This window comes from Hippoglossus stenolepis, chromosome 19 (assembly GCF_022539355.2).
Source record: "Hippoglossus stenolepis isolate QCI-W04-F060 chromosome 19, HSTE1.2, whole genome shotgun sequence".
Lineage (NCBI taxonomy): Eukaryota > Metazoa > Chordata > Actinopteri > Pleuronectiformes > Pleuronectidae > Hippoglossus > Hippoglossus stenolepis.
Window position 1 is genome coordinate 17,812,996 of NC_061501.1, and position 27,240 is coordinate 17,840,235.

General features: G+C 42.7%; 1 protein-coding gene across 4 annotated transcripts in view; it reads right to left on the reverse strand.

Moving 5' to 3' along the window:
• LOC118098936 (cadherin-18) overlaps positions 1-27,240 on the reverse strand; it is a 135,471-nt gene that overhangs the window by 25,636 nt on the left and 82,595 nt on the right. For all 4 annotated transcript variants that reach the window (XM_035143196.2, XM_035143194.2, XM_035143195.2 and 1 more), the window contains 3 exons: positions 13,852-14,146; positions 9,354-9,473; positions 79-246 (listed from right to left, as the gene is read on the reverse strand). In XM_035143196.2, coding sequence (XP_034999087.1) covers positions 79-246; positions 9,354-9,473; positions 13,852-14,146 — 583 coding nt within the window. The remainder of the gene's footprint in view (positions 1-78; positions 247-9,353; positions 9,474-13,851; positions 14,147-27,240) is intronic.

A 27,240-nucleotide genomic window follows, 5' to 3' on the forward strand; every position in this document is an offset into this window, starting at 1 on the left:
TTCCAACATGCGACAGTCAACTATTATGATGCAGCATTCATGATATGGAATGTGCTCTTCCTGCAGCGCTCTACATACTTTGGGGAAACTGGGGTGGGTTGTCGTTGACGTCTGTCAGAGTGATGTTGATGGTGGTGGAGCCGGAGAGGCCCCCGACCTGGCCTGCCATGTCTTTGGCTTGAATGACAACCGTGTAGTGTTCCCTGGCTTCCCGGTCCATATCAGCTAAGGCAGTCCTGATGATTCCTGCACGGTTGAAGTAAAAACAAACATCAGCATAGAAAGAATAACCAGTCAGTGGGAAACAGAGACTAATAATAGTCTTCTGAGAAGGAACAAAGCAAGTCAGTGGCGAAGCAAAGTGAAAATATACATCTAGATTAAGACACAAAGAAATTGTTGTTGAGAGGGTGGAAATAAAGAAAACGCTTATCGCTGTCAAGATGTTACTGTTTTAATATTTCTCCAACAAGAAACCTCTCAGTTATGGACGACTCCCGCAGCACCGAGTCAGACTTTCCTTTAGCACTGTACAGATGTGTCTCTTTCATCTTTGATTCTCATTCATTGTCAAGGTAAAGCCTCGACTCTTCTTATTTATTTATTTTTATCACGTTTAAAATGACTATGCAACCTTGGATCGGAGCAGATTGCAAACTTTCTAAGTCGCCCATTCAATCACATTTATTACTACAATAACACAGCAAACACAGCCGTGAACTTTCACAATGCTAAGTGATATATGGCTGCACGTTGGGCCACTGCAGAGAAACTGTGTGCACGGGTAAACTGCGACAGGGAAACAAGCCCAAAGAGAGGGACACTGTGTTTGCTTCCTGTGTTGCTGGGTGGTCGGTGATTTATTGAATATAATAGGTGCATGTCTTGGCTTTGTGTGTTTGTCTTTGTGTCTTTGTGTGCATGTCTGTTAGTATATATTAGTTTTGTGTGTCTATTTCTGTGCCAGAGGGTTAATTCCCCACCTCAGCTCCTGAAAGCACATCAACACATGGGAGCCTGATTTAATATGTTCCATTTGTTACATCAGTGTTCAGTGTAAATCTCCCTTTTCCCCGGAGCCAAGACCCTCTGGCAACCATTGAACTTGTGTTCCTGTGAACTTGTGAACCCTGTAATAACGCACAGCGGTTGAGCGGGAGCGGCGAGACCCGGGAGGACGTGACACGGCATTGATCACCACGTGACCGTGGACTCTGCTGTTACCTCGTGTTGTGTGAGTGGAAATCACAGCAAGTGGCTTAAGAAAATGAATCAATTCCTTTTTGTAGGATTATTTTCTGAAGTGGTTTACATTGACAAAAGAACAGAGATAATCAAACGGTTAGTATGAGTTCCTTGTGTCAAATCGCTCTCTAATCCTGGTTTGAGCAAAAAGGAACTAATAACACTAAATCCTGAACCGTTAGGATCATGCAATTGAACATTTACGCCACCGGCCCTGCACCAGATATTTCCCTTAGGAAATGGTGGAAACCAAACACTGAGCTAAAAGGAAAGAAACTACTAGACTAAGATTCTCCAGGTGGACAAACACATGACTCTAAATTACTGCTAATGTTTCTGTGTATTTGTTGGAGTTGTTCTCACACCACACAGCAGGAAAGGAGATGGTGGTAATATGAGCCCAGCATGTGAAGATAGGGAGGTACTGCAGTTTTTACATTATCTTTGCAGTTTTACATTTGCTAGTAAATATCACAAACCTCGGACACATCCAGATGGTTATTACTACAAACAGCACCAACATAGAAAGACATATGAATAGATATGAATAAAATAACCAAGGAAGTAAAATCCCTACTTTAACACACTTAAATCCAGCAGCCACATCCAGTGGCTGCTGGATTTAAAGCAAACATTTTAGCAAAGTAATTGCATTGGACAAACTATTAATAATACAGGTTATATTTATATTTCTCAATTGCATCGTTAAGCTCTCAATCAGACTGAGTAAATTATCTTTTGTACCCGTTATTCCATTAGTGGCTAATTTTCTAATTCAAACCTCCACCGCTTAAATATAACAAACTTAATTTTGGAGCAAAATTAATGCAGTTTTCACGATTTCCTAATTTCACCGGCGAGGCAGGTATCGTTGTGTTTTACAAAAGGTAATTTGCTTCCTTCTTTCTTCATGACTCTATAGACAGAAACTAATCCACTCGCCTCGGGCAGAATAATCATTAAAAGTGGGTCAAGGAGCGAGGAAGCCAACGGTATGAAGATCCGGGGGATCGTCTGTTACACATCGTCTGTTACACAGAGCCGAGGTCCCATCCGAGGACTCGTCACCAGCGAATCAACAAAGAGATCAAATATAGTCTAAACAGCATGATGGAGCAGAATGGAATCATCTAATTATCATACACAAATAAAGTAAAAGAAGAAAGTGCACCAGCAGGAGAAGTTCACTTGATGTCGTATAATTCTGCAGCCAATTTAAATCTATGATTCAGCTGAGAAAACACACCAACTGATTCCTTCTCCTTTTCATACATATCTTAGAGTTGGTACTACTTCTATAAAAAAGGACGGGGACGACTGGTTAAGAAAGTAAAATGCGAACAATATCCTTAAATTCCTCCCGAAGGCGACACAGAAATGCAAAGTGAAAGAAGTTGTGACGTAAAGAGAGAACAGATTCAGACCCTTCCTCCGGAGATTCTCTCGGCTACATTGCGGCGGTTCAGGCTTGTTTAATGTACCAGCTCTGATAGCGTCTACTTCTTCTGTGCTGTCATTTTGTGCGCATTAGTTCTGCTCGCAAAAGAACAACCGTTAAGTGGGGCAGCGAGCTACACACACACACTCTGATGTGTCGCAGGGCTTTATTCCAAAAGGATGGCAAAGTCAATACATTTACTTTGCCTGCCAGGTAGCTTCCTCTCTGTTAATGCGTGTCAGTTAAAGCTGCATTTAGATTTGTTTGGTGTTAGAATGTGGTTCCATAATTCATCTCCGGTTCCAGTTAAACGTAATTAAATGGAGTTGACCGACCTCACTGCATTATTCCTTTTCAGATGCCGAGCAGACAGCGACAGACTGTTCCTGCTGAGTTGATGAGACAGATCGTCACTACGCTGCCCTGATGGAAACGTCACAACCACGAGTTAAGTGCAGGTAAATAATTAACACCACTATTGGGGATGAATTGGGATTCTCTGGGATTTCCAAGCTGCCGAGATGTGACTATGTGTCCTCTGTATAAACATCCTGGAATATCTGTGTCCTTGTTGCAAGAAAAATGAAATAATAAAATCAATCGCCTGAGAACAGACATTAACGCCACATGCTCGGTGAACGATTTCCAAAAATCAGAAGCATCTATTTCTTGCCACACTTTTTTTCCCCAAATGCCAGGACTCAGTGTTGTTCCGCTGCTTTTCTCGGTTTCTCAAAGTGCTCGCAGCCACTTTCCTCTAATGATGCCGGCTCTATGGGAAATCCTTCGTTATTAACTGCAGTCTTAGCATTACTTAACCTGGTGTCCGGAAAAAAACACACAGACCTTCGCAAATGGCCAAAGTTTCCATTAAAAACAACTCTACGACGGATGATCTGACCTTTCGAGTCTCTTATTAACCCTTTACACCTGAAGGCACATCGCTCCTGAGCAATATGTCACAGCAGCGGCTTCAGAAAACAATGAACACACTCTATAAGATTCCCACTGTCGTCCACAGCAGCACGATGGATCTGCTGTTTCTGACCATTCAGCAAACTAAACACCAGGTAGGAAGACCGATGGGATTCTGCCGACGTACAATCACTCACCGGCTTTCATTCTTAAATTAATGTCTTTTAACTACACCGAAAAGGCCACAGGGGTATTCTTTGGGATGTGCCGGCACCTGAAAGGTTTGTCAGTGCTTTGACAGGAAAGTCTCACCCCTGAACTCGCTCTCCTGACCATCTCTGAGCCGAAAACACCTCCCGAGACCGAATCTCTGCGGAGCTCGTCGGTTAATTTAGAAAATAATTGAGAAAGGAGCTGATTCCTTGAACCTGGGCCCATTTGACACAGTGAGGTGGTTAGCCTTTTCCTCAACCTCCCCAGTCTATTAGAGTTGATACCATCACACTATCCACCTCTTTGTCTGGCTTGGAAACTTCTAAAGGAGGACAATCTCCTGGGTGAACAAAAAGGATTATAGGAGATTACTAAAGCGCTCTTCAATCTCCAGCTTCAGGAATCTTGGATGGGGTTTTTTTTGCCCCATCCAATACGATGCTATCCCTGTATGTCTGCACTCCTGGAGTATTTTCTGGAGAAAAAGTAGATATCATCAACAGCAGCAGCCGTAAAAATCACAGAAATAATATCCGTACACTTCTATTTTACTTTCTAAATATTCTTCTTTTCGTATATTGGATTATATATCTGATTGAGAGGAGTTGGCCGGACTGCTCAGGGCTACAGTGCAGCTGATTGACAAAGTGACAGCTCCTCCATCGATCCACCCAGCAGTGAGACTTAATCCACCCCCCCGTGAAACATCTTGATCTGTGTCAGCTCCTTCAATAAACTCTCCCAAATCCCAGATCAGCAGAGAAATTAGCCTATTTAGGATGCAACAGGGACTTAAGGGGTTGTGCAGTGCGGTGTGGCCTCGCCTCTATGTGTGTGTGTGTGTGTGTGTGTGTGCGAGCACAGATGTGAGGTGGGGGTGTTGGAGGGCATTCGACTATGAGACTCAGGAGGAACACCCTCAGTGTCTCTGCGGGTAAGTGACAGATGCACGGCAGTGATGGGAAAGACAGGAGTTATGACCCAACTATAAAAAGGATAAATGCAGCCACGGTCTGAGATGTGCTTCTGCTGAGATACAGAAAGCTCTTATTAAATCTGCCAGGCTTGCAGTTTTGAAATTTGCAAAGCATGTAATCAAATCCATTGCAGTGAACATTCTTAACGCGGTTAGCATGACACTAAGCTCAGCACATTACAGGACTGGTTATATTTCCTAATATTGCTCAGACAAAAAAAGTGACAGAGCTGGAAAACCAGGGGAAATGTGCATCTTTACTTTTATGCTGTGTGTTTCATATTCGGTGAGCAGATCGAGGTTCAGTCTGTCTGTCAGTCTCTCTGTTGTCCTTGTGCACCTGCTCTTGTTCAAGTCCGACAGGAGCAGCAGGCAGCAGATCCGGGATCCTTCCCTAACGGACACCTTGCCAGGATTTGCTTTAATGGCGGCTTTGTAAAAATGTTTCAAAGGAATAGTTTGATATTTGGGTAAACACAGTTCTGTGCAGAGTTGGCTTAGATGAGTTGTTCAATATAAAGCTTGGAATTCTGGGTGAGCTAGTCATGAGTAATACAAGTTTACTTACACATTTTATCTTGATTGTACGATAAACACATCATCTGTAACCAAAATTGTTGTTTTTGTGCACGTTATTGATAACTTATTAACGAGTTCTTCAGGCTCTCGTATCCAAGTTATTTTTATTTACCTTGGCAGCGAGTGTTTCCTGGTGCTAATTTTAACTTCTGCTCGCCCTAACTTTGCAATTTGCATACTGACTTAAAAGTGGTATTGATCTTCTGATCCAACTCTTGAGCATCAAAGCCAATAGGTGTTAAATCTTTCCTTCAAAACCGTTTCTGCTAGATCACAAATGAATCGCAGCTCCATCGGTGATGAATATATTAAAACCGGACTTGCAGCGCCTCGAGGTAGAGAGGGAGCCTCGGATTGCAATGATTTGGGCTTTTCACCTGTTTTGAATGGGACATAATCAATGGGCCTCAGTGTGGTGAGAATGAAAATCAGCAGTTTCAACTAAAAATGATCGTACCTCTCTAAATTGCACCTCTCATTTTGAATTTTGTACAAATATGCCCGTGCTTGGTTGATTTTGAGTTGCATTTTTGAAAACAGTATTTAGGTTATATAGCTACATACACAAGCTCTTCTGAGTGTCTGATTGAGGACAGAACCAAACTGCAATTTGAGACAAGGTGAAGCATCTCATCTTAACAACATATTGCACAATCCCTCCTCTGGTGCTCATAGTATTCCTATTTATATTTGCACAAATACACCACAGTAAATTCCTTGTACGTGTAAACCTGCATGGCAATAAAACCAGATTCTGGATCTGGTTCTGGTTCTGGAATATGGACTCCAGGTCCCTTATCTCCTGCAAATACTCCCACACACCGGAGCTCAATTTTCTAATCAAAACCACCAGACGTATAAGTATAGTATAGAAGTATATGAAGACCAAATAAGACTGAGACTGTCGCTCACCTTGTGGTAGAAGTACATTCTGTATATTACTCTACTTATCTTAGAAAGGTTTCATGTTACTCTGCCTGAATCTGTCCTCTTCCTGTCTGCAACCCTCATTTTACTGGATCCAGCTTCCTTGGGTTAAATTTGCTGGATCCTCTAACTTTACCAGAATCAGAGAACATTCCCAGTATCGATTCATCCTGTCTGAGAAGTTGTACATTAAACCTTTTAAATCTATTCCTGTCTTTCGCTGCTGTGTTCTGCTCTTGGATTTCAGCCATTTCCTCATAAACACATCCCGGTGAAAGCTGGTTGAGAGAATTTCCATTTCTTAGCAAATAGTCGTGTGATCGTCAGTGTCGATCCAATGTGAGTGTTTTGCCTCAGTCAGGACCTTTACTTTGACATTTGCTCCTCACCTCCTTTATTAAAGGAGCCTTGATTAATACTTTTTCAATAATTAAATCAATAAAACCAATATGCTGCCACAGTCACCACTGTTTCTTCGTCAGTTAGAATATTACATCCATGACTGAATCTTATTTCCTGGTGGAGACAAAGCAGCTGACGAACCTTAATCTCGTTCTCGGGGTTAATTAGTCAATAAAGAAATAAAACTCATTTATAAGTGACATCACTTTCATATTAACACGTCTGACTTTAAAATACATAATGTTCAATTGATTGGTAGAGGCCCAAATTAGGCACAATAATAAAGAAAAAAGTTATGAATATAAAACAAATGTTATACTCATTTATGGAGATTGGCTTTAATAAAAATAATGTGTGTAATTCCAGCTTGTGTTTGGCCAGATGTGTTTTATTTTTCTGTCATTAGAAGTCCAATAAAATTCATAGTGATTCTATTAATTTGTGTCAGGAGGTTGGTTGAATTATGGGACATTTTTTTCAACTGCAAGTTTTTGAAATGTTAACAAATGTACTTGTTGTTTCCAACCATATGCCGTTTCCAAGGCGATGTCAATGACTCTCGATAAAAGACAAAAGTTTACGCCCTCACATGGTTTTCACTTCATGTTTCAGTGAATGTCAAGTGTTTCAGGAAACCCTCAAGTTTTACGAGGTCGTTTTCAAACAATGCTTCGGTTCTAGAACATTTTTTTTTTCGCCTCACAGCCATTCAGCTTCTCCGGTTAATGAAAGATATAAAATCAAAACATCTTGTATCATGACTCACAGATGTTCCAGAGTTTAAATAAGGTCGTTACGATACAATGATTCAATTTCAGAGCTGCAAGGCAACAAAGAATTTACTAAGTTTCACAAGTTCACGATTTCTTTACCGAGGCGGCCTGTTCAATGAACTCCTTCATGTTCCAAGGTTTAATCAATGCTACATCCTGTAAATGTGGCTCATTTGTCATTCCGGCTGTTGGCAGGTTTGAGACGACGTTATCACAAACCGCCAAGCCAGAAAGACGGCGGTTCACGTTGTTGCCTGCCCGAGGATTTGGGTCAAGTCTGAGACGCTCCTTTAGGGATTCCTCCAGAGCCATATGTCGGGGGGGCCAAATGCTGCCATTACCCTCTGTCCTCAAACCCTCCAGCTCCTGGCTCTTGTAGAATCAGTCGCTGCTGTGTCAGGCCACCAGACCAAGGTCAAAATGAAAGGTGTTGTGTGTGTGTGTGTGTGTGTGTGCTCTGTTAATCTGCTCACTAAACACAAGCTCCCCGTGCTGGTGTCTCTGCAGTCTGAGCAGGGTGGGAGCCAGGTGCATGTGGCTATAAGGAGGTGTAAGCAAGCTACTGCACTGGGAGACAGACGCAGGAGCAGCCTCCGCTTCCCCCGGAAAGCGATGCTCCACTGTGGCAGGATGCCAGCACGACTGCTCCAAGACCTCGGCTCAGCATAATGAAGATCGCCTGCTAGTACAACTTCCTCCACTTGCTCATTTTCCACTGACCACTGGAGTTCCCTGCCCTAATTTGAGGGAGGGAGGCTGGTTTGCCAGTGGCGAAAACAGCAGCCGACTTATATAAATTAGAATGTGTGGGAGGCATGGCGCTGTGCAGGGAGTGCAGCTGGCTCGGCCTTCGATCATGTCCCTCCTCCTCCTCCTCTGCACGCCCCGCGCTGAATTATAATGCAGACAAGATGCAGAGTCAGCTCCGGCAAAACAAGCCATGTGATGTGTCCAACAGCCCAGTGCATGGGAATAACATCACGCTAGAATATTGCTTACAGTCAAAATGTGATTTAAAATAACTTTCAGCGACAGGAGCCTGAGCTCGCGTTGCGTGAGGACGTCCAGTTCGCATCGCTTCGGCTTCAACGCACCGCTGAGAAATAGCTCCATCAATCCCCGCCCGCCTTTTCCCTGGAGGTGAAGCCAAAATATTCAGCAATTCATTTGTGTTGCTCATTCAGCAAAGACTTCATGTTTTACATGGGCGGCACAGTCTCACAGGGGCCAATAGTTGTTCCAGACAGCAATGAATCAATTCATACAAGTGGATTGTTGTTCACGTTAACCAGCAGCAGCAGCAGCAGAGGCAAGCAGGCAAAGCCTCAACTACAAGCTCACGTTGTAAAGACAAAGAGAAACAAACAGATACTTACTCGCTCGCTGCACATTTTTGTCTTGCACTTTAAAGGGTTTATTAACAATTAATAGATCTAATAGCGGACCCACACACAAAGGAAGATGGATTTTAAAAACACTGAGTACTGCCCCGTTATGGCTTTCTCCTCTCAGACGGCAGGAAACAATGGTTTTTCCGAAGACCTCTCCACAAATGTCTCCTCTGACCCCTGAGGAGTTAGTTATGGTGCACCGAGTGGGTTGCGTGCTCAACAACACAGCAGTTTCTACGAGTAGTCCGTAACTCTACTGTGGCTGCTTGAGCTTTTATGGTGTCTGACGTGCTGCAATAACAGAACAGGATGTCGGCGGTGGGAAACATATGCTGGACAGATTTGACAGCGTGATTTACACATTCGCTTTAGGAGATCAACAACAGAAATTACGAGAAAGTTATTGCACACATTTTACAGTCGCAGTTGCCATGGCTGCGAGTGTCTACGAGCGCTCACTTTGTGGATAAATGCATGTAATCATAACAACACACCTGTTTTGGGGTCAACGGAGAAATATGGCTGTCCTTGTAGAATACTGTAGACTATTCTGGCACTGTTTCCGTAGGTGGGGTCGTCGGCGTCCAGCGCGATGACTTGCAACACAGACGTGCCTGAAAGAAAAGAAAACATAAAAATGATTCCCTGGTAATCGCCCTCTCTCGCTCTCTCTCTCTCTCTTTGTCTCAAAGGCTTTTTAATGCAAATGACAGTAAAGTAAGTGATGCAATTTTATCGTATTATGGAAATGTGTTAGAAAAATCTCCAAGAAATCGTGATTTTAGGTCCAAGGAGGAATTCTGTGCACAAAATCTGCAGCAGCTTTAAGATGAATCCCCACATTTAGTTCAAACAACTAACGACAGCTCAAACCTGCAGACCCACTTTGCTTTAGCGACTGGTATTACGTATACCATGGTGCCTACGTACCGAGATGACATGTTGCCCTCATGTAAACATCAGATTTCATCAGTGACAACATGATGAAGCCTTCATTAAAAATCACATTATTAAATAATTACATGTAATGATGGAGTTTTGTGTACGAGCTAATTGCAATGTGCAATGACCTATGTCGAAGGAAAGATCATCACTGGACATTTTACATAGAAGTTTTTCGCTTTAATGGGAAAATGCTTCGAGTCCAAGTTGTGTCTTTGCAAAAATCACGACAACATCGACCAATTATCTAAAAACTTGCAGCGATGGCTCATTATTTACACTGTTATTTAAAAATACTGTGTACGAACCACTGTGGTTCAATTTAACACATCAAGTGTTGCTCAAACAGCATTACAGGCTTCATTAACCCATTCTAATTGCACAATGAGTGCATTGTAATTGCACTACAAGCTTATATAATGGATTAGTATATGTAAGAATTCACAGTGTGCTAATGTTAGGAGACATATATTTTCGGGGGGGGGCCTGTAAATCTTCTGGACATGCGAGTTGCTGTTTTCCTTTTGGGGATTAAACTAAATTAAAATTATGTGAAACTTGCTCCACTGTGTCCCGCCAGATTTGACTTTATTTTATATTTTTCCGTGGGGGGAACCTGAAGGAGCAGAGTGAAATGCCAGCCCATAATGAGCCGTGTACTCCACAGTATGCTCGGGCAGTTTGAGTCTCTGTCAAACTTGCGCAGGGAAAGAATTGCACGGGGAATTATTTGAACTTAATCATTTCTGTGTTTGGCTTTGGAGGCTGCGCTGGTTCCGAATCATCTGTCTGGGAAAGCTCATTAGTCAGAGCGTCGTTTAATTGATGAACTTTGAATTGGTCTGTTGTCACATCTTAAGTATGAATGTGTGTCACCTTTTTTTTTTTATCAGTAGTATTTCATATTAATGTGATTGCAGCAATATAAATCTCAGCATACAGACACATTCTTCTAAGAGATGCAATGCACTTCAACTGAAGTACTCAAGCTCTTTATTTGTGGAACAATCGAGGTGATGGGTGCGTCTTTAATATGTCTGATGGTTCAATACGCTGAAGGCTGAGCTCTCATGAGTATCCGTGCAAAATATGTTTCATAAACACAATAAGACTCGGCTGGGAGTTTGTTCTCAGGAGTTTTAAGGGTGAGGGTTGTACCACAGACTTCTGTGACCATGATTAGTCACAGGTTCTCACAAAGTGACAATCTATCAAGACTATTCTGTCTCGTAAGAAGTAGCTTGAAACCTCTGCTGGTGCTTATTCCTGTCATTATTGAATATTAGACAAACCTTTAATGGAGTTTAACACCAAACATGTACAGAAACCATGATTAGACCCTGTAGGAGCAGAGATAAACTCTTTTCGTTTAGTTTGAAAGGTTCAAAGTCTTAAGGATTCGTTCACTTCAAGGTTGAAACAGCAGACAGGGAGACACCTCGTCATTAGTGTGGAGTTTAGTCCTTTTTGAAAATAATCACACAAACATCAAATACTACGAAATTACTAACTTTCTTGCAAAAACATGAAATATGCACACGGTTCGACTTTGACAGATCCTCCTCTCTATTATAAACCCTGTCACATACTATGAATCATCGACTCTCATCACCTCCTTCAGGTTTCAATCCATCTATCACCGCTGACATCGGTGAACTCATCGCCATGACCACGGAACCTAATGTTCTCTTTACAGGGATCAAGGCTGGTGACGGAAGGTGTTTTAAAAATCAGCGGGTTCTCGTGTTCGTCCCTCAGTCGGAGCCAAAGGATCGTTTCATCACCGCTTTCATCCAGTGTTGAAAAGAAAAGAAAGTATTTCCTCGCTAACGAAGCAGCATTATGTTTGAGAGGTGTTGCCTCGGACTCAATGGGCTGGAATAAGACGTCATCTTAAAGACGTCGATACGTAGACAAGTGGCCTGTCTTCAGAAAAGCAAAACAAAGTGTGTAATAAGTTCATTTTAGAAAATATGGGCGTGTGGGGGGAATAAAACACAATTGATTGGTGTGGTATGATGGATGGCAGCGTCTTCTTGAGAGGAGAACAAGGGGAGATAAATAAATAAACCCTGGATCTCCATTTGAATTCATTTGCAGAGTGTTCGACTCTTATCCACGTGCACATTAGCTCCAAGTAACATCCAATTATTCATAATTCATTATCTAAACAAGCCGCCACCATCAAACGGAGATGTTCCCAGAGGTGGAATAGTTGACAGGAAAGCAGAGCCTCTATCTCCAGCACGTCCACTCACTCCAGCTCATCAACTGGGACACATACAATGGTGCTAAACTGATGGAGCTTTCATCTCGCACTCAGAAAATATGATGGTGTAGAAGGTTTTTTTTCAAACGTCAGATCACCAGGCACGTGTCCAGCTGATCAATTCAAACAGGGGGGGAATAACATCACAACCAATTAGCTGCCACACTCCCAGTCAGGCCCCTTCCTGCACTTGGGAGCACAAGTATTGACAAATGCTGGAGGATTAGTGCTGTGGAGTGTGAGGACAGTTGATTGTTACAGCCGATTTGACGCCGCAGACACCGAACCGAAAAGGAGTTACTCTAATGGGCACAGCAAGCGAGGGGTGGGGTGGGGGGGTGGGGGGGGCTAATTATTTTCCCCTTCACAGTCCTTGATTTCCTCCCACGGGTCATCAGCGCTGATTGATTCTTTTTGGTGCAACCCACGATAAAGTTTGCAGCCAACACGGGAAACTTTTGAAACGAGCAGTCTGGCTGGAGCCGCACGACGGATGTCAACGCACCGATTACTGGACTTTTAAATAATAGGATGCACCTCTCGTTATCTTCAGCTTCATGGGCGAGTAATAGTGTTATGAGCCATTTAATACAGGAAGATATGTTTCTGTCTTACAGTAGCAGCACCACCTAAAATATAATATTCACATGCAGCACTCCCTGAACAAATTAAGACATACACTTGACACATCCAAGTTAGAAACCAATACACCGACTACTAAAGCTGTATGTGTGTCAGGCCTGTGCGCCGATGAATATTCATGAGCGCAACCAGGGAGATATCGACTGTTTATAAAGGGGGCGCCTACAGGTCTATTGGGGTTTGCATATCTAATCGGGTTTCGCACATTTACATCTTCTCGCTGCCAGAAAGTGACGCTGCCGTTCGTTTTCTTTAATAACTACTTCTACTTCCTTTTCAGCAGCTGACGGGAATTATTTCACACACACACACACACACACACACACACACACACACACACACACACACACACACACACACACACGGGGATATAAATTGAATGTTTTCAACAAGCTGTCTAGCGCCACAGATTCACTATCTTCTAGTGCATTGGAGGTAAAAAATCCCACTGACAGCAGTTTGGCCACCGCTTTGGACAACCTGTGTGTTTTTAGGAGGCTCTGTGAAATATTTGAGTTGTATTTTTGAGCCACTGCGCTGAGACGGGTGGCGAAGAGGGTGGCTTTTGTTCACCCGAGCTAAAAACAGAACAGCAGAAGAAAAGAAAATGAAAAATACATGGCTGCTTGCATGAGGCCGGGCAGCGGCTGTCTCCGAGGAGGTGGATAGAGGCTTTTCTTTCCACCGCGATGTGGAGGACTCCACTGTCTCCGTGGCAGCAGGGATTGCTGTGGAGGCACTATTGAGTGCTTTATAAAGACCTGCCCACCCGGGAAACCGCCACAGCGCCGGCAAAACAAAGATGAAGAACAGGACCCGGCGGGCTTACCGAAGATCAGCCGTTCTGCAGAACACTATCACAGGAGGGACAAACCAGTGCCGCTCAGGTTAATAACATGTTTGATCCCTGTGTGCACCACTAATACCTTCTTCAGAAACATCCTGCAGCTGCTCTCGCTCATGAGTTCACACATAAGCGTACCCAGGATGTAAAGTCGCAGGTCTGGCTACAAATACCTTTATTATAAACATGGAGAATATCTAGGAATCAATAAGAAAACAACACTCAACCAGTTCAATTAAAGCCAGAATGAGGAAAGCGATCATGTGAGGGTCCGTTTACATGCAGCACTACTCACCCACTTCAGACATCTCAGGCACCGACGCCTCAATGGGTCCATCTGGAAATGTGGGTGCATTGTCATTGATGTCTTGCACTTTGATGATGAATTCCGACTTTGGTTCCAGGGCCTCCTCTGTGTAGCGGTCCAAGGCTTGTGCATGCAGGACATAATGCGTTTTCCTTTCCCGGTCCAGGCTCTTAGTGGCATGAATATCTCCTGTCACCTCGTCAATGACAAATATAGTCCCGGCTCCTTCCCCGCTCAGGATGTACCTGACGGATCCATCACCTTTATCCGAGTTCGAGTGAAGCTGCGAGGAAAAACCACAGAGAGAGAGAGAGAGAGAGAGAGAGAGGGTGTGTGAGTACAGAGCAAAAATAACTTGTCAGGGTTGTTTTTGATTCACGGTTTCAGAGGATGATTCGTGGCTTTCACATTTAAATTGGTTGTAGTGAACTGGTGGGAAACAGCTGCAGGTGAAAGGACTTCGACTACATTTATGTGCATATTAGTGCAGAAACAAGTGGTGGACTCATTATCATAAAAGGTAATAATAGGTTTATTTTAAATAGCTACAAAGAAAACATCAAACATTATGTTTTTAGACCCTGTATTTTTTACCTCATTTCATATTTAACATCTTTTGGATCAATATCAGTTGCAACCTGATTCCAGACGAGGACATTACAGATGTTTCGATAACGCTACACTACCGGAAGTTTACAAGTTCATTTCTGAAAAAAGAAAAATTGCAGTTTTAAAACTAATGTTCTTTAAAGATGTGGTATCAGATGTGCACACTCGCCAATGCCCGACCTGGCATTGTCAGCACTGTTAGCGTCAAGTTTATCTCCTATACACTGATATAATCTACAAAGTGTATTTAAAATATACTATAGTTTATATAGAACTATCCTTTGCAGCAGTACTGTGCTGCTCAGACTATTCTTCAGCTTCTAAAAACTCCCAACATCCAAATCAGTCATTACTACATTGAATATTCTGCTCTCAGGCTCGACTGTACCCGAGCATCGCAGAAGAAATGCATCTTTAGAGATTAAAGTTTTGGGGTAAATCCTTACAAGACGGTTAAAGATGGCAGAGCGCTGCCGTCTTTCTCACCAGGCGAGGGAGGAATAAAGGACAGACCGAGCCACTTGTTCAGCCATAATTGATACCGAGAGGATTAAGACTTTCATGCCAATCGCTCAGCTGGGGTTGCAGTTTTAAACTTTCAAATATATTTAACAATACCACGGAATCTTGAAACCAGGGCACCGCCATCGTTTGAACAATTCAATTTTTCACCCATGAATAAAACATGTGAAGAAATACAGTTTTTTTTTTTCACCGCTGAACACAACAGATCCATTTTCACTGTGCATACGCAAGACTTTACATACTGGTGGTTTTTTTGTGTTTCATATTTGCAGGTGCACATCAATGAGCTGTGAATGCAACCTTTGAATTCCACAGCACACCTCAGTCTGGTCTCCAGCAGGATTTATGCAATACACGTGCAGCAAATGAATAATTCATCGCTTGTATGTAGCTGATATGTTCTTTCTCCCATTATGATATATGTGTGGATATATGTGGATGATCATGGAAGACTTGTTAGCAAAGCGCCCAGATGTATCAGGGGAGGAGAACAAAGATGAATAAAGTCAAATTGAAACTCTTATTTTCTGTTGAATGCCAATTTGTTTATATACAGTAAAATATACATCTTAGGGCATTTCCACAAGTTTTCATGACAGTGTTTACATCTTATCTCGTTAATTTTGGTGTCTGATGTTGGCGTGTTGTCAATTAGACGATTGTATTTGTTAACCTTTAGGAATAAAGTGTATAGAGAAAAGTGGTCTTTCTGTTTTATAAAGAAAATGAATTAACCAGTTAATTTTAGGAAGCTCTCACATGTTATATGTGTTCAGAAAAGTCTGCATCAAACAAGGAAGGTGTGAAAAAACCCAGAAAACTCTACAGAAGCCAAATGATCTGTTACCTGACTGGAGGTGATTGTGGGTGGGTAGATCAAAACAAATAACGTAAAAATAGAAACAGCAGCTACAGGTTGAGCCAAATCTTTCAAAATATTCACATTAAATTTAAATATGTTTTTAGGTCGTGTAATAAATTGCAGCCGTCCTCATCTATGTGAGTCAATGTTTTACATCCAACCCAATTTCTCAATCCTCAGCCGTAGATGTGCCGTTTCAACAAAGCCTAATAAGTCAACAGAAACAGTAACTGAATTAATCTTGTGATTCATTGATATAATATAATATAATATTTTTCTCCATCTAAATTACGCATAATGATTTAGATGCTGTTTTCCTTTACAAAACACAACTGGCACACTACCCGCCGTGACTCCTTCATGAATCCATCTGAGCGGCGCCGCTGCTGAATTGGGACACAGTCTACTTTTACACTAACCCAAATTTAGAATCAATTAATCACCATATTGCCCGGCTTTATTTAGACCATTAAACACTGAGCCTTTTATCGACCAAAGAGCGTTGTGCTTTTCCTTTCTGTCCGTTTGTTACATAATTAATCGGGATGTCAGCCCCCTGCAAATTCTGAACCAGACCTCCATCACACAGCTGAGATACGACATGACTAGAAAACGTGTATACCTATAAAGTCCATTAGGAGACATGTGCAGTGGAACAAGTCATTGAATTAGCTTGTGTTACCTCGCCGACCCCGTGGCTCCGCTCCCTACAGCCAGGGTGCATTTACCATTCATTTAATATTGAGTACAACCAAAGACGTATGAATTTATAAAATAAAATGTTTTTAAATGAAATGCACGGCCATACACAGAGACACGTTATTTAACAGGTTGAACACCCAAGGTCCTCAGGCCACGTCTAATCAAAGCCTGGACTCGCAGATACATGATTAATTAGAAAGCCTCTGTTGATTGCGAGTCTCGATGAGAGCAGACTGTCCTCTGCGTGGAAAATATCAAGCCTGTAATTACACACGGAGTCAAAGACCCTGTTGAATCAGGTAGTTAATCAGTTGCTGAATTGAAGCAAAAGGAAAGACGGCCACCCAAGGAAGAAATCAGGCCGTGTTTGCGTGTCTGTGGCCGCTGTGTGCCGGCCCAATTACTTTGTTGACACGGCCCGGCCCATTTCTGCACCGGGAAATATTGGTTCAAATAGTTTGATCATTCCAAACCTGCCTATAAACGGAATCATTTCAATACAGAGAGCACAAGTTGGTACGTAAGGGCAGTTCGCTTCCACAACTACGACGAGGATGAATCCACTTCAGTCCGGCAGCGCTCCACGAGCTGCGGCCCATAAATGGAATTTTGCCTCCGGTCAGAGTTCTAATTTAGCCGATGTCTTCCTCCGCAGGAGCCAATAAATCAAGATCGGCAAAGTGCGAAGCAATGATGCATATGGCGACTGCTGCCTGCCCAAATCTATGGGTGATAAAAGTGTCAACAGGTTGCGGGCCATTACACAAACATCACGGGCTGAAAGAGCAGCAGAGAGCGGAACAATATGAAGATACAGGAGGTTGGAATGAGGGAGGAGTTGCTGAGCGATAAGGATGCAGCTGGATCACGAGTGTTTCCAGGTGGAGCTGCTGTGTTATAATAATAAGAACAATCCAATAACACCACGTTGTGGTCCATTGTGTTGTCATGATACACAAACTATGTCCAGCCTTCATCATGTACTTCTCGGTGGATCAAAATCTTGTTAAAGCAACACTATGCAACTTTCTTTCCTTGAAATAGCAGCTTCAGAACCAGTCTGATAGTTTTCTGTGAATATGGAGAATGTCTCCTCTCTCATTCCAACTCCTCACCCTGGACGCCTGGTCTATGTAACCTTGGTGAGTGGGTACCAAGTTGAAGAGTAAAGCTGAGTTTATCTCCAATATTCAGCAGGAAACTTTTTTAAAACATGAAGGATTCTAAACAGAGTTTGGTGGATGTGTTACAGCTGCAGCTCTTGTGGTTCAGGAAGCCGGGGATCTTTGGGTAATATCCACTTTCAGCGAGTGGGACTATTCAATCAGGGTTTTATCTCTTCACCAAAACAAATAAATCTTTTGGACCGACATAATGAATCACCACATGCTGCTCAGTAAAAGTTACATAGTGCTGCCTTTAGTAATTATTCTATGTATTTATCTATTTGCTGTCTTGCATGATGTATATTCTTTATTGATGAATGGATTTCCAGGAACTTGTATGTGACGAATGTAAACCCTTCGGAATGAGCTGGTTTATGATCTGATCTTCATAAGCAGACGATCACAATGTGCTTGTAACATTAACAGCACACTTACAATCTTCTTTATTGAACAGACCTGAACATCTGCAGTGCTGCAGAACCCTTTGGATGTAATATCTGTCTGAACCTCCTCTGGCAGCGATAACCTCAAATAAGAGCTGGTGCTCGCTGCAGATCGGATCTGCACAATGTTCAAGAGGAATTGGACCATTCCTCCTGTGGAACAGCTTCAGCTCAGACAGACTCTGATGACATTTGCTGTGAACGGCTCTCTGAGGTCACTCTCTAGTTTCTCTATTGGGTTAGGGCTCAGGGTCTGATAGGGTCACCCCCCGAAAGGCCGGATTCCTTTGTTAGAAATCATTCTGTATTACATTTATTTCTATGTTTACTGCAGCATAAATTTGACAATTCATTTCCCCCCGTGATGATGGACAGCAGCCCAGGTCCAGAGGAAGTAAACTAGCCCCAAATCACGACGCTCCTTCCATCCCACCGCCTGATTTGGATGATATTTCCATTTATACTACACAAACTATTCAACCCTAGTTTCATCAATCCACAGTTACATTGTCGAGGGTTAAGGTGACACATGTGACGTGTTTTTGAAGGAGAGGCGTCTTCTTCCACGCTCCGTGAAACGTGATTGGCATCAACCAGCTCCAGTTATTATTATCTTGAGCCTGACGTTGCTGCTCGGGCTGTTTTTAACCTCGCTGAGCGTTTCTGCGTGAGGCCTCTGGAGTCATCTTAACCGGACGCCCACTTCCAGGGAGAGGAGCCACAGACCAAAATCTTTTTTTCCCTTTTATTCCAAGTTTGTCTCCATAACTGTGGACTGATGAATATTTAAACTCTTTGAAATCACTTCCAGCTTTATGCAAATCAACACTTCTTGGTCGCGAGTCTTCTGAGATCTTTTGTGAGGAAGGTTTACACGTCAGCAGTTGCTTGTAAAACTCGATATAGCTCCGATATAAACCTCTTATCGTTAATTGTATTTTTCCACCAACTGTATATTATATATTAAACATAGCAATTTGATCCGGATAATGTGCACTGCCAATATTCCACAGGACCTCGGCTCTTCAGCAGCACTTTGCACATCTGCTCAGGTCCCAGTCAGTTATTACCTGCACTCAGAGCAATGAGTCACAATTGAACTTCATGGACTTTCTCTGATCTGAGGTTGTGTCGCTCAGGCAACACGGTCACTGCCATGATATTCTTTGCCAATAAACTGATGTAGAATCTATAATATTTGTAGAAGGCAATATTATCTTTTGGCAGCTGCACCGTATTTTATCATCAACTGATTATCTGGTCAAAACAAATATCTGTAGATGTCGTGTTTGGATTTAGTACAAATATCTTTCACCATTTTATAGAAGATCCATACATCCATCGGTCAAATCATTCAAGCCTACAGACAATGAAGTCTCCAATTATCCAGTAAAATAACGAATAGTAAATATAAGGGTAAAGACAAGATCCTGAGGTATTGATACAAGTTTATAGATCTAATATTGATAGATACTTGATATACTCCCCCGGCTGTAAGAGGACCGCACACCGCTCTGATGTTTACTAACCATCTGTGACTGTTGGATGCCAGAGGACAGCAAAGAGATGAGAGGAGGGGGGACAAGAACTCAGTTGGACAGGGACCTCTGTCGTGGCAGATTTTTTTGGGGGGGGGCAGTTTATAAGTCACGACTTAGTCAAAGCTGATATGTACAGAAACGGGCTCCGGGTGAATTTATGTCACATGGTTTTAAACACGAGGCTCAATTTCTCTGCTGCTGCTGCGTTTTTCAGCTCCGGGATATTTTATTTATACTTCATCAATTTTGATCATACAGAGAATGTAATGACTCTCCCGCCTGTAGTAGGTAGTGTGTGGTAATTTAGTTAAACTGCAGATATGAGCTTTAACATCAGGACCTTAGTGTCCGGCCAATACAATCAACGAAGAATGGAAATATCTGATCAAGTCGATGAAGGTGAATTAGGACCTCGGACACCTTGTTGTTTTGTCGTCTCCCCGCACAGACTTAGAGGAATCCTTTCCCTCCACAAGATATCACAACAAGGGATTGTCTTTATCTCCCGGTTTCATGGGCGACCTTATTAAAGACTAGTGGAATAGATGACTGGCATGTGGCTGGCGGGCGGGCAGCTGGCAATGCATTTCTGAGGACTTTAAAGAGATCAGCAGAGTCTGGGGGCTTTAGAGTCGCCGGCGAAAAAACACTCCACAATCTCAAGGTGAACCTCACTTATAATTTCATCACATCGCCCGGAGGAGCAGCCGCCAAAAGTGTATCTTGACTTTGTTTTGTCAGCAACCTGCGCGGTTTCAGCGTTTTCTCTGGCTCCGTGTGGCTCATTGTGAAAAGTGGCCTTAAACTGTGTTCACAAGCTAATTGGTGCTTACAGCCCGACAGTTTATCTTTGGCTGTGTTGTACCACTTGTCAGGTGTCTAAGTCAATTAGGAAGAGAGAGAGGAGATTTGAGGAGGAAAAGAATCCTTTTAACCCGAGAGAAATCCACCGACCCAACGCGATCTCAGCAACATTTAACTGGTGTTTTTAAACCTGGGTGCCAGTGCTGGGTAAATATAATACAGCTGCAGGGTCACGAGCGTCATCAGACCAGAGCTGTAACATGTGATCATAGTTAGTTTCACATCCAGTGAGTCAGAGTTGATGGAAAATTATATTTTGAGAGTGGAATTCACACTGATACGAATAAGTAAATGTACCTTTACTACAAAATGATCAAAGTACAACATAACAAGGTTTAAAAGTACTATAAATACATGCTGCTATAAAAATAAACTAGTATATGTCCAATTTTCTCTTGTATGTTTTCATATAAGCCATTACTGGTTTCTACTGCAACATACACATATATTTAATATTTAATGTATATATATTTGTATTTGTGTGAAATGATCTAAACAAGCTGCCACACATTGGAAATGAACTGCCCACTAGAGTCATTACATATTCATGTTTTCACTAACTTTGAATGTCTTACTTAGTAAATACAGATTTAAAATGGGATGTTATTATTATTATTACCAGCTTATAAATATGGCTAAGTTGGTTAATTAGTAAATATTAATACATAAATGAAGACAAATAAACAATCTATATTGGAATTTATGAATTCTAAATGAAGTACTGCTGCATTTTTTAAATGTTTTAGTCGCATTAAAATAAATTAAGTGAAGTAAACTGGACCAAATATCAATGCGTGACAACTAATTTACATAATTACCACTGAACCTGTTCACCCAGCAGCAGCTGAAACATTCGACTCCATTCAGCGGCCAGAAAAAACAATATGCAGCAGCATTAACTCCTGATTTAGACATAACAATCGTGCCAATTACTCTGCCAAATCATTTTATTTTCATGCTGCACACAGACGGAGCTGTCTGACCACGCGGCGCCGTGATCATCATCCAAAATGCTCAGAGGCGGCTGCAGCTCAAATAAACTTGTGTTCCATTTCAGGTGGAGGCAAGAGAACTCCTGAAACTGCTGGAGGATTTCAACAGAGCAGGGAAAATACCAACTTTTGGATTCAGGACTACATGACGTGTAACACAATCTCCATGATTACACACAGCCCCGGCTGCAGACACGCTCGGCTGAGTGCCACCCTGATGCAGTATTAGCTGCTACACAGCTTGACCTTCATCTATTTTGCACCTCCACTTGTTTTCTCTCCTTAAATGGCTTTGTCCTTTTCGTTGTGCAGATCCTGATAATGTATGTGCCTGGTTGGACTGCATTACCGCTGAATGCCCTTTGTAATCGCTCGGTGGTGTTCACCGTTCAGATCCACATAATGTATGTGCCTCGCCAGCCTCGTTTGCTCTGAGAGGACGCCGCTTTGCCGCGGTTATGTCCACTCATTACGAGCTGTGTGTGTGTGTTTACTACACGTTCGTCTGGTTTGCGTGTGTGTTGGCGCACGTGTCTTCTTAGGATGATGTGCACTGAGCTCCTGCAGCCCCGTGCACACGCTACAAATAGCCTCTCTTTGTTTATCTGCGTGTTCTGGGTTGTGCTTTCACAACTTTCGCGATCAGACACCATGCAGCGAGCGGACAAGCTGCGGTGACGTCTTACTTTCAGTTGTTTTCCCCCTGAAAGATTCATCAGAGCTGCATCTCTGTGATGTCGGACTAAGGCCTCGCCGATGCTTAAACGGGAGCTGGCGGTGGGAGTCAGGGAGCGGAGCGTTTACTCCATCAACAGTGTGCACGGCGTGGGGAGCGGAGGAGAAGGAGAAACGAGCAGAAGACGTGCCCGAGCTGATGATCAGTGCCTTGGCTTCATATTTGCAATTAGTGAAGGGGGGTGGGTTCGTTTTTTTGATTAAATCTCAGCTCTTATACTTCACTCGAGAGGACTTAATCACTTTTTATGTGGGCATGCTTGATTGTCTGATTATCACCACATATCACCAATCAACTCCTCTGAGCACCCCCTTCTCCTCGATTGATTTGTTACAGTCACAGTAAACCCTGATGATGGAACACCAGCCTAATGACCATACATCAACAGACAGTGATGAGGGGGAAGAGCTGGAGACGTGCCACTGATGCACATCACAGAGATCCGCCCTAATAGTTGTCCTCTATTTTGACATCTGCAGAGGATGAGGAGGAGGGGGACGTGGAATGAATTGTACTCTTCCCAGCAGGATGGTTGATTTCTTGATGTACAGTAATGAGATTATTAGAGTTTGCGGATGCAACTCTCGACACTGGTTTTAATGGCTCTGCCTCTAACTGCTGCTAAGATTTAACATTAGTATGAGACAGGCATGGAAGCGTCAGCAGATCGGCTTTTGGGAAAACATGACGTTTCTCTGCCAGCGAGTGGAGAGGAAAGGTTTATTCTCAAGTGTCTAAACGGCGCTAATTTGTTTGAACATTTCAGCCAGAAGACAGAGGAACGCACTTTGGAAATGACGCACGCTCCTGAACACACAGCTGACGTGTGTGTGTGTGTGTGTGTGTGTGTGTGTGTGTTTTTCCCTCCTGCAGTTGTGGGAGCGAAGGACACTAAACTGTAATTCACCTGGCTCAGCTTTGTGGTTTCTCCTTTGTTCCGGAGAAGTGTGACTGTATCAAGGACGCAGCAGCACAGATACGTTTCTATAATCTGACCGTACATGTGTGGTGTTGAAAGAATTACTCAGTGAATCATTCTGATCGTCATTCATTGTTTAAAGATTCAAGTCTGCAGCTTCTTCTCTACGAGGTTGTAAAAGGGTTTTTAGTGTCTTTCAGCTGATGTTTTGGTTTAATAATCACCAAATTCACTGTTTGGTTCCGATAGTGGCAAAACCATTATAGATTATCTGTCAACCAATATGAACCTCACAGACTTATCAGTATTGGGCCTTAATATTACTTATAACGTAACTTATAGTTACTTATACTATATATTTAAACACTGTCTTACTAAAAGTTACGGTTAAATTGTGATATATAAAGCCTCAATTACATTTCTTTGGCATAATGGATTTGGGTTTGTTATATATTGGCTGAGTATTCAATAAGAGTATCTGCCATGATGATAAATATCAAATTATGATATATTTCTACTTTACAGATTCAATTTTGCTCCTGGGTGAAGGTTTTAAACTCCTCATGAGCAGAGAACTTCGTTTCCAGATGTAGCTGCAGATGTTCTCCAGTGCAAAGTTCCCCTGTGTGATAATTGTCCAGTTGTGAACAGCAGTCTCAAGAAGTCTTTAAAACGACTAAAACCAGAAAACATGAAGTAAATAAATCTGTTTGCAGCTTCTTAAATGTGAGGATTCACTTTTGTTTTTCTCTTCCGACATAATTCTGAATATAATTTCTTCCGTTTTTCGGACTGACAGGGTGAATTAGCATAAAGCGTGGAGGTGTATCATTTATTCACTGTGTTAAGTGTCTCTGCTTCTCTGTCGGCCTTGAAACTGCATCGCTCTAAAAATACCACACGCCGGCTGTTCACGGTTCCTCAGCACGTTGCACAAAACGCACACGCCTCAGATCCGGTGTCTTTTCTCCGTGATTTGTTGCTTGTGGTCACTCGAGGTTGCCAGAAGGTCGATATTGACCTTGACTCTTTCTAAGGTGTAGCCGTTTGCTATATTGGATGGATCGGACTTTCTTATGTAAGCAACAGAGGGGCCAATGATTTGTGGATTTTCTGCTGGAATACTACGAATAATAAAGTATTTTATTCTTCTGTACTGTATCTACCCTGTATGCATTTGTGTGATTGCATGAGTGCCGAGGATTTTACAGACAATTTGCACCACAGCAGTCTCGTGCAATTTGAAGACAAGGCTTTGAGCTCTGGGAAAGTGCCACAGGCTTCGCTAAGTATTTTTCTTAATTACCACATTAATCAAAAGAGTAATTAAACGAGAGCTTCGCTTGTAGGCCCACATGTAAACAATGACACTCTTCCTCACATATGTGCACATCTCATCGTCGTAACGCTTTTTTCCATTGGTTGGTATTTCCACCGTTTTCAGGATGCTCCTCTTTCCAAAAACTTCTTATTTCATGTGACACCAGAGTGGTTTAAAACTGAGAATAATCCAGTTTGCATGCACTTGTTTCCTTCATGGCTGAGAAGCACTTTTATGTAAAAAAACTTCAGTTCTGTTTTTTGTTTCATCTTCCTCTCCCACTGTTGAGTTATTACTGTAAATACAACAAGACAGTTGCCTGATTCTGTCACAGCGCAATCCATTTTTAGATGCGAGAATAAAACATTCAGGTACCTTTTTCTTAGAGGTTGCAACTTTGCTCTGCAAATTAACACAGGATAAGACAAGAGGATGTTCCTCCTGGTGTGCAGCACCCATTCTGTCAAATCCCACTACATCTCAGCAGCAGAACAGAAACCAGAAGATGGTTCAGTTCGTGGATTTCTGACCGAGGATCTGGTTCCGTTCAACAAACAGCCGCAGACAGTTCACCGCAGCTCACACTCAGGCAGAGTTTGGCGGATTTGCATGCGTCTTCTGAAAATTACAATCCTGTCTGTAACCTGCCGGAAACCCCTCAAAGCGCCACGCTGAGCTGACTGACGTGAAGACATCCACACCTCCCATTGGGAGAGTGGGTTGTCTCCTGTCTGGTATCTGGACGAGCCCTGTCCCCTGCCGAGCATTTGCGTCTCACTCATGCACAAAGCTGTCATTTCCCAAATGCATCAGCCCCCCCAGAAAGGTGTCACTGGGGATTATGGGACACCTCGGGGGGATTAAAAATGTTCTTGACAGACTGGCCGCTTCACTTATTCCCAGAAGTTCCTTTATGCGAGAGGATCGGTTAAAAGTGCACGTAGCCTTCCCATGTCTTATATATTGTGGTATCAAAGTGTCGTGTTTGACCTTGCAAAGCCAACATTAGAATTCTATTATTCTGTATTCTGTTCATATCTTATCATGAAAAGTCTGTTTTAAAATCTCATATTTTTTCTGATGAAAGCAATTATCCCTGTAGTGGTGATGTCCATTTGCAGCTCGCTAATGTCCAGAGTTTTTAATCAAGCAAAGGGAGGACGTACAAAAACAATACAGCGCAGTGCGAGCAGAGTGCATTAATCCTCCTCCTCCTCCTTCTTCTCCTCCTCCTCCTCCTCCTCTCCTGTCTTGTCTTCGTCTAATTAAGGGTCATTCTGTCTCCTGGCCACATTAGGACACAGCACACCAGTCCCAACCCACATAATTAAATGTTTTTTTGTGCGAACCATCTGGAGACCTCATCTCTTTAAACATGCATGTCAAATTGATTCCTTAATAATGTTTATGTTTCTTCTCAGTGCTTTATTATCATCCAGGATTAGCTGTTTATGTTTACTCTGCATTCATCAGCAGCAGCAGCAGCAGCAGCATCCCCATCACACACACACACACACACACACACACACACAGAGACACACACACACACAGAGGACACACACACACACAAGAGAACAACAACACCCTTAAGGTAGGAGAGGAGCAGATCAGCCGAGCAGCCGGCAAACCAAACAACCTGAACTTCAAAGCAGTGGATGAATTTAATGTTGGAATAACCACGTCTGTTACCGTTAGTGCAGTCGGTAAACTGAAAAAAAAAAAAAATAGGAATCTCTGTGTTGTCTAATACTCGGGACACATTGTCTCGTACACACGCTGAGGGATTGTTTTTGTTGGCGCTGTGGGATTTTACGGCTCATTCATGCGTCAAATAATATTAGCAAAAACATGCCTCACCAGTAAATAGCCTTTTCGTTGCCGCTTTGTCAGGCTCACGAGGACATTGGCGAAGGTTTATTGAAAAACAGACCTATGAGGTGATTTGCTCTCGTTGTGTGTTTTTCTTTCCTCCCTCGCACCTTTTTTCTCCCCGTGCATGTCATCCCTTCTTCTTTCATTTTCCCCTTCAAACGGCACAGTTGTTGAAATACAGACATACGTGGAGTCAGAGGGGCGTCCTGCCTTTTCTCATTCTCTTTCTCTCTGAGTGCAGTTGAGGGGATTAGTCTGTGCCTGAGTGCCTGGAATAATGATCACTGCAGCGGAGAAATACATTTTCACATTTCGGGAGATAAGGGGCAGGCAATCTGCAAGCAGAGGACTTAACCAGCTCCCTGTGGCTTATTGTGGAGCTAACAGAAAAGTCACCACGGCCAACAACCACGCTGCACCGTCACCTCTGCAGAAACACGGAGAACACCCACCGCTTTCTGTCGCCAGTCACTCCGGAGTGACGCTGAAATTACAGTCAGAAAAGAAATTCCAACTATGAGACACTATGTCCCTATTGGACCACTGTTCGATTTCTTTCAGTGCTGGTTCGTTTTCTACAAAGAGATCAAATCTGGGACCATTTCCCAAAGAGAAACCAAATCTAATATTTCGGTTCAAAGATAGCTTGATGTAAGGGCTACTCTCACTTTCAATCGTAATCCACTCGTGCGTCGTCGGCTTCCCAGAGTGGCAGACATGCTGAGAGGCCCCTTAATTACAGAGAATTAAACATTTTCTTGGACATTGTCATGAGAGGAATTCGGTCGGACTTTGTAATGACAGGAAGAGAAACACAAACACCTT